At 37.7% G+C, this 7,921-nt stretch overlaps 1 protein-coding gene and 1 pseudogene across 3 annotated transcripts in view; one reads left to right on the forward strand and one right to left on the reverse strand.

The window, feature by feature from the left end:
* LOC126471424 (zinc finger CCCH-type with G patch domain-containing protein) overlaps positions 1 to 6,870 on the forward strand; it is a 176,790-nt gene extending 169,920 nt beyond the window's left edge. For all 3 annotated transcript variants that reach the window (XM_050099564.1, XM_050099565.1, XM_050099566.1), the window contains one exon: positions 5,928 to 6,870. In XM_050099564.1, the coding sequence (XP_049955521.1) occupies positions 5,928 to 6,250 (323 nt within the window). In that variant the 3' untranslated portion in view covers positions 6,251 to 6,870. The remainder of the gene's footprint in view (positions 1 to 5,927) is intronic.
* LOC126471808 (5S ribosomal RNA) lies at positions 4,694 to 4,814 on the reverse strand (annotated as a pseudogene).
* Positions 6,871 to 7,921: the final 1,051 nt, after the last annotated feature.

The raw sequence follows: 7,921 nt of genomic DNA on the forward strand, positions 1-7,921 counted from the left end.
AAGAAAACCAGTGTGGAACTAGGCCAAATAGTGAATATAGACAGAACTCGTGACATCTGATGTGTGGAGTAACAGAACTGTTGTCATGAAAGGTGCTAAAATTGTAACTATAAAAACAAGCGGACATGAAAAATATACTACACTGTTATCCTTTAATGTTGTGCTGATGGTGCTAAACATAATCCAATGATCATTTTCAGGCACAAAACAATGCCAAAACCTTCTGAAATACCACTAGGTATTATTGTTAACATACATGACATAGGTTGGATGGATGAGGCTGGTGTGAAGTTATAGATTAACAGAGTGTGGGAGAGAAGGAAAGATGCGTTATGGAAGAAGAGTTCTCTTCTTGTGCTAGAGCAGTTTATTAGTCACTTAAAAATTTTTGTGAAAGAGAAATTGAGATAGGAAAATACAGGGCTTGCTGTTATTCCGGGAGGACTTACTTCATAATGCAACCTCTTCATGTCTCAATAAATAAACCATTTAAAGTGTATATGAGAGAGGAATGGAACAAATGGATGATGGATGAAACCCAACGTGAATTCATGCCGAAGAGAGCATTAAAACGATGTACAACCAAACAAGTGTGTCAGTGGATAAAACAGTCATGGTCTAGAGTGAGAGAAGACATGATTGTTAAATCTTTCAAGAAGTGTGGCATAAGTGGCAGTGGAGATCATTTTATGTATGATGAGGATCACGATGATGATGGTGAAGATGAAGAGAAAGAAGAAGAAGAAGAAGAAGAAGAAGAAGAACAAATGATGATTTTCAGGGATTCTAAAACTCAGTTCGGTTTTTGAAGCTGAGAATTTTTTGTAGTCTGGCTTTGCAATCTAATAATAAAAATGGTAATGTTACTTAAAAAAAAAAGTTGCTTAAAAATTAAGGTGCATCTTCTCCATAAAATATGGTAAATTAATTAGTATAAGTCTCTCATTGATAGTGGAATATTAAAGAAAAAGATGAAAATAAAATATAAATCTCCTTAGTTCATATGCATTTATTCGATATAGTGTTCTGTCTTTAAAAGAAATGCTCACAGCACATTAATAGCTGACACTTGTTGTGTAGAATATTAATTAGATTGTAGTCCCACAATGAATGCAGTTTCCAGATGTGGAATGGCAGCTGCCTTCTACATTTAGTTGAAACTAGCTTGACTGCTGTTGATCAATTGGAATCTGCTTAAAGTGAAAGTGAATAATGTACAAGAGATATTGAAAGTACTACTCAATAAGAACGATTTCCTTGTCAAAAATGCAGACCACTTTGCTTCTTAAAAGCATTGTGCTATGGAGACTGTATGGAGATATCTTAAAGTACTTCAGCCATTCCTTTTAGTAAGTTTGTTGTTCTGTCTGAGTTCTGTCTGACTACAAACAGGCTTTGTGTGATGTACTTATAATTTGTTTGGGTAAGATAGATACAGGAAGATAATGTTCTTTATCACTGACAGTTTGGGGAAAGCATCTATAGTTCTACAAGGTGCACCCTGTATGCATGCAACCATTGATGAGAGAGAGGAAGTTCAGTTACAGATAGTTGCAGACAAGAAAATAACAATGCCTGCCACCAGGAGCCAAGCCCATACTTTCTTCCTTTTGTCAAAGATAAAGCAAACTATTTTTTACTCATATTACAACTCTTATTAATCTTCAGCATGGTCCCCTAAAATAGAAAATAGTTTTCTGCAGAAAACTGTCCCATGAGGCAGACACGAACCAGAAGCCAGGAGCTGAAATGGGACTTGCATCTTAAAGTTTGTGTTCCATGCTTAAGTAGTATTTTCTGCATGCTCTCTGCTGCTTATGAGTATTAGACAATTTTACAACACATTTAATCTATTGCCAGTGCAAATCGAACAAGAATCAAATGGACATCTTTGGTGAAGAACAAACATTAAGCTTCCAAAATACTGAGTCAGTTATCAAATGTTTACAGAAAAAATTCAAACATTATAAGTATGAAGGAACACAACTTTCTCCAAAAATATTAAGAATTTCCATTATAATATGAAATATTTGCTAAATATGTGTAATTGTACAGCAGTTCAAACAGAATCCGGGATTGCTTTGACAAATTTCTTCACATGTATGTATACCTCTTGGAATATCCATTCATCGAAGGAATCCCTTTATTATTTTTATTCTGTATTTTTACAGCACCGTTTTTCTCTTCCAAATATTTGTTATACAGGTCATGCAGATTTAAAAGCAACACATCAGTTGTCAAAAAGATTAGTTTTTAGGCCAGTAAATTGTTTTCCCTTCGCATAAATAATAGGGATGTTCCTTCCATTTAAGGTTGATGTCTCAGTGCAATATGTTTTCAGATTCAAAACAGATTTAACTAACATGAAGGTGTTGTAAGAATAATAATAATCCATCTAAATATGATGGTTAATGTGCGCTTCTTCTCGAACAAATGCAAAATTGCTTTTCCAGCTTCACTCCTCCCTTTCATTGTCTCATCAAGCAACCTTGTGTACACAGCATATTTATTTATAAAACCATCCAAATTGGTCAGAATATGCGTACTGATGCCTTGTTTCATAAATATTTTCTAAGTGTCAGTGTTCCTGTCCAAAGAAACTCAGAGTTCTGTAAACGTACATTTCTTAGTAATATGCTTGACACATTTTGTTGTTGAGGTTGTTTAGTATAGGTAGTAAATTGTATTATCGATCATTTGGTTTTGAGTATCATAGCAGTGGATTTTTAGCAAAATGTAATGATGATGATGATGATGATGATGATGAACATCATCACCATCATGTATCTGTCTCCTCTTACATTCATCACTATTCCATTATCTTAAAACAGCTGATCTTAATTCCAGTAGTCTTGTAATCAGATATGTTTTATGCTACCCATACACTATGAGATTTTTCCCTTTGAAATATATCCGTAAGCTGTAGTCTAAAGAAATACAAACTTACTTTTTTTGTAAGTTGATGATACTGTATGTCATGTGGTACCTTATTCCAAGTCTTCCCTGATTTACTTACTTGACATCGGAAGTTCACTGAGGCTTTTTGCAGATGATGCTGTGGTGTATCGAGAGGTTGTAACAATGGAAAATTGTTCTCAAATGCAGGAGGATCTGCAGCGAATTGACGCATGGTGCAGGGAATGGCAATTGAATCTCAATGTAGACAAGTGTAATGTGCTGCGAATACATAGAAAGATAGATCCCTTATCATTTAGCTACAAAATAGCAGGTCAGCAACTGGAAGCAGTTAATTCCATAAATTATCTGGGAGTACGCATTAGGAGTCATTTAAAATGGAATGATCATATAAAGTTGATCGTCGGTAAAGCAGATGCCAGACTGAGATTAATTGGAAGAATCCTAAGGAAATGCAATCCGAAAACAAAGGAAGTAGGTTACAATACACTTGTTCGCCCACTGCTTGAATACTGCTCAGCAGTGTGGGATCCGTACCAGATAGGGTTGATAGAAGAGATAGAGAAGATCCAACGGAGAGCAGCGCACTTCGTTACAGGATCATTTAGTAATTGCGAAAGCGTTACGGAGATGATAGATAAACTCCAGTGAAAGACTCTGCAGGAGAGACGCTCAGTAGCTCGGTACGGGCTTTTGTTAAAGTTTCGAGAACATACCTTCACCGAAGAGTCAAGCAGTATATTGCTCCCTCCTACGTATATCTTGCGAAGAGACCATGAGGATAAAATCAGAGAGATTAGAGCCCACACTGAAGCATACCGACAATCCTTCTTACCACGAACAATACGAGACTGGAATAGAAGGGAGAACCGATAGAGGTACTCAGGGTACCCTCTGCCACACACTGTCAGGTGGCTTGCGGAGTATGGATATAGATAGATGTAGATGCTTTTGTAGGTTCTTGATCACCACCATCATTCCCTATATCTTCCTGTCCTGTAGTGAGGCATATTTGAAAGTTCTGCTTCCACACTGCCATCATAGTGCTGAGTTTCTGCATTCTTGAGAGTCCAGCCATACTCTCCAAAACTCAGAATTATCTTCTAATAAATTATGTAACTGATTGCCAGCAAATTTTTAATTTTCTTTTTTTGTGTTAGAAGTTCTGAATGTCCATTGTTTAGCTGCCAACAGACAATTAAATGAAGCTGTAAGCAGGAAAATGTATTCAGATACTTGATCAGTTGCCTGCAAAAACTAGACTGAATAATATAGGTGGGATGCCCACACTTATAGTCAGTCACAGTGGTAGGGGAAATGATTGTAAGCATCAACCTCAGTGTATGTTAACTGAATGGACAGCATGAATCAGAAGCTGGGGACAGTGCCAAGTTAGTGAGTGCATTTCTAGGTTTGTAATACCTCTTGAGGACCTTTTGTTCAAATTCCTGTCTGGTTATCTTCAGTAACATATTTTAGCCGTTTCCATAAATCACTCCAAATGGCTTCTGGGCTATTTCTTTCACAAGGCAACATATTGCTCTCACCCTTGTTGAAATAGAGCTATTAGCCATCTTTAATAACCCCTCCTGAACAGGCCATGAAGGCCCAACAGTACTGACCAGCCGCCGTGTCATCCTCAGCCCATGCGGATATGGAGGGGCATGTGGTCAGCACACCGCTCTCCCGGCCGTATGTCAGTTTCCACAACCGGAGCCACTACTTCTCAGTCAAGTAGCTCCTCAGTTTGCCTCACAAGGGCTGAGTGCACCTCGCTCGCCAACAGCACTCGGCAGACTGCTGGATGGTCACCCATCCAAGTGCTAGCCCAGCCCGACAGCACTTAACTTCGGTGATCTGATGGGAACCAGTGTTACCACTGCGGCAAGACCATTGGCCACATCTAATAACACTGAATATCTTATCATTGAGAGGGTTCCAGTTATTTTTGTCAAACAGTTGTATTCTTGTACAGGGTGGTTATAATTAAACTTTTGCTACTTGAGAGGTCTCCCATGAAACACAAGTGATTATAGAACAATGAAACCATGTGAAAACATTTGTATGGACATGTGGAAGAGAAATAATGAATAAACTGTTGAAAGAAATACATTTTAATTTCCACATGAGGAGGTCCAAATCTGGTGATCTTGGTGGTGACACAGTTTGGAACAATCAGCCAAAGATTTGGTTTGCTCCTGGGAGAGGCCGATGGCCAATTGCATTGGAGAAGTTGCTATTGCAATGGCTGAGAATGTTACACACAATGTGTGATCTTCAAGCAGAGCACGAGCTGTGTCATTACAGCTGAACATTTCATGGTGTGCCATTTGAAAAGTGCTGCAAACAATTATGAAATGGTATCCGTACAAACTTCAGATTACTCACCAACTTTTGCCATTTGATGCAGATATTTGAGTAGACTTTGCTTTTACATTTCATGCTAGGTTTGAAGTTGATGACATGTGGCCTTGAAACATTTTGTGGAATGATGAAGCACACTTTAAGCTCACTTGGGCAGCGAAAACTCACAATTCTTACATGTGAGGATTGTCATTGCTAATAAACGTACATGAAGTTTCCTTGCATAGTGAATGCAGCATTGTGTGGTGTGACTTCACAACACACTTCATGATTGGTCCAATGGTGGAGCTCCACCTGACATTGCTTGTGAGGTCCTTTGGTTACTCAGTAACCCATCTGAAGGAAACTGAATCATTGGCTGATCATACCAAACTGCCTAACCAAGATCACGAGATTTGAACCCTCTCATGTGGAAATTAAAATGCGGTTCTTTCAATAGTTTATTCGTTAATTCTCTTCTGCATGCTCTTACAAATGTTTCACACAATGTTTCATCGTCCTACAATCACTCATTTCTCATTTGGGGGGGGGGGGGGGGGGGGGGCTCTCAAGTAACAAAAGTTTAATTACAACTGCCCTGTATATCTATTGCATATAAATTAAGTAACACTGCAATGTTATAACAGTCCTTTTTATTCATCTCCCAGGGAATACTGCAAAGTCTAAACCAGGAGTATCAACTGTTAAAACTGCAGCTGTTCCTGGAACGTCAAGCCTTAAAACACAGTCTGCTCGTGGTCTAAATGTTGCAAGTCTACAAATTGGAGAAGGAATTCGCCGAGCTGAAAGAGATCTTGCTCACCTTAATGAGTCTCTTTCACGTCACAGTAAAGGATCTGTGACATACAAAACACTGCTTGCGAAACAGGAAGAAAAGAAGAAGGAACTAATGATGCTAAAAACATCAGAATCTGCTGTTAATAATGAGCGAAGTCAGAGAAATGATTACAAAAAAATGACAACATTCTGATCTTCAAAAAGAACCAAAGATTAGATAGCACAGCTGAATTGTTGGTGTTTAGAATTGTGGGTTGCATTGGGCTCTCAACCCAGATGTGAGTTAAATTGCTAGTTTCCACAGGTATGTGTCAGCACACACTCCACGGCAAAGTAAAAGTTTTATTGGGAAATAAAGCTCTTTCTTGTTAAACCTTCTCAAGTATTGGAGAAATGTGAAAAGAGAAGAGGTAAAGTAAAAGATTAGTTTTCTAAAGCATAAAAGATATTATTGTAAACAGGAGCATAGAAAGGAAAGCTGTGATCTTTATGACTCGACAAAGCCAAATGTAGTCCTGGCTGTTGAAGGAACTGGATGTGGACATGTAACACTGCCAGCGGGTGCACATTTGTTGTCTTTTAGCTATGTGGTAGTCATTTCAGAGATCATTAATTAAGTAATGTGTCAAAGTGTTCCACTTGCTTTAACCCCAATGTCTTCCTCAGACATAGACATAATGGTGCTACACTCAAGCTGGGACCACAGTTTGCCTTGTTGGGTAATAAAAAATATGTTTTTGTGTATAGATTCAAGATAGTTGTAAGAAAATGATATGTTCTTTTAGTGCATCCAATAAAATTATAAGAATAATATTCCTGTCATTAAACAAGTAATTTCTTCCTTATGCCTAAAATTAAACCACATTTCCTACAGCAGTTGTAATCTGTAAGAGTAGCAGATAATCTCGATAAATTTCATGTTTATTGTTACGCTCTTCTGCCCTTCTTGAAGTAATGTGAGTAACAGGTTTGTTGCCACTGCATTACACAATATAGTACAGAAAACCATTTAATATTATCCATATGGTGTTGGTGTTTGTACCAGTAAAGAAGGCACGTCTGAATGTTCTCAAAAATGTCTTCACCTCTGATGATGTAAAACGTATTTATAAGGATGACTGGAGTAAATGGTTATGGATGGATCTCACATATCTTGTGCACCACGAGAATTAGAATCAGTTGACTGCTACAGCAGTTCGTGTCCCAAGTTCATATGGTGTACGTGATTTCTGCAGCAGTTTAGAGACTTAAGCTTGTTTGTATTGTAATTAACTTCAATGTTAGTGTACTGGCAGTGCTACTAGTGGATCCCCCCCAAACTTTGTCATTTCTTTTAAACTCATCAGGTGGATTTCCAAACATATCTTGTAGCAAACAATGAAATAATTTTCCTGTGCTCCAGAACATACCACAACCAATTAATCAGTAGTTTTTATCATGGTTAATGCTTGTAGTGTATATACAAATGTATATCATACCTGTAAACATGTATGTCTTTGTCACTAAAAATATGGACAAGGTTGGACTACCTGAAAATTTGAAACTGGCAATTTTACACACACATTTTCCTCTTTTTACTGTACTTAGTGTTTCTGCAGGACTGAGCTTTTCAGTAGAATCTTTTGACCATGCCGGAGCAGCATGTGGGTCTTTGCAGCAGCACATTTCTCCCATGTGGGTTTAATTGAGACGTGGTTTGACAAGTGATGACATTGCTTATTATTTTGTGATTTTGAGTGTAGTGACACTAATATGCCAGATGATGATGTTGCAATTATTAGGACAATGTGGACTGTTTTTCAAGAAGTAGTTTAGAGCAATTCATGTAAAGAAAGCTTAAAACTAAATATTTGGTATTTTTATC

This window comes from Schistocerca serialis, chromosome 3 (genome assembly GCF_023864345.2).
Source record: "Schistocerca serialis cubense isolate TAMUIC-IGC-003099 chromosome 3, iqSchSeri2.2, whole genome shotgun sequence".
In the NCBI taxonomy this organism is placed as follows: domain Eukaryota; kingdom Metazoa; phylum Arthropoda; class Insecta; order Orthoptera; family Acrididae; genus Schistocerca; species Schistocerca serialis.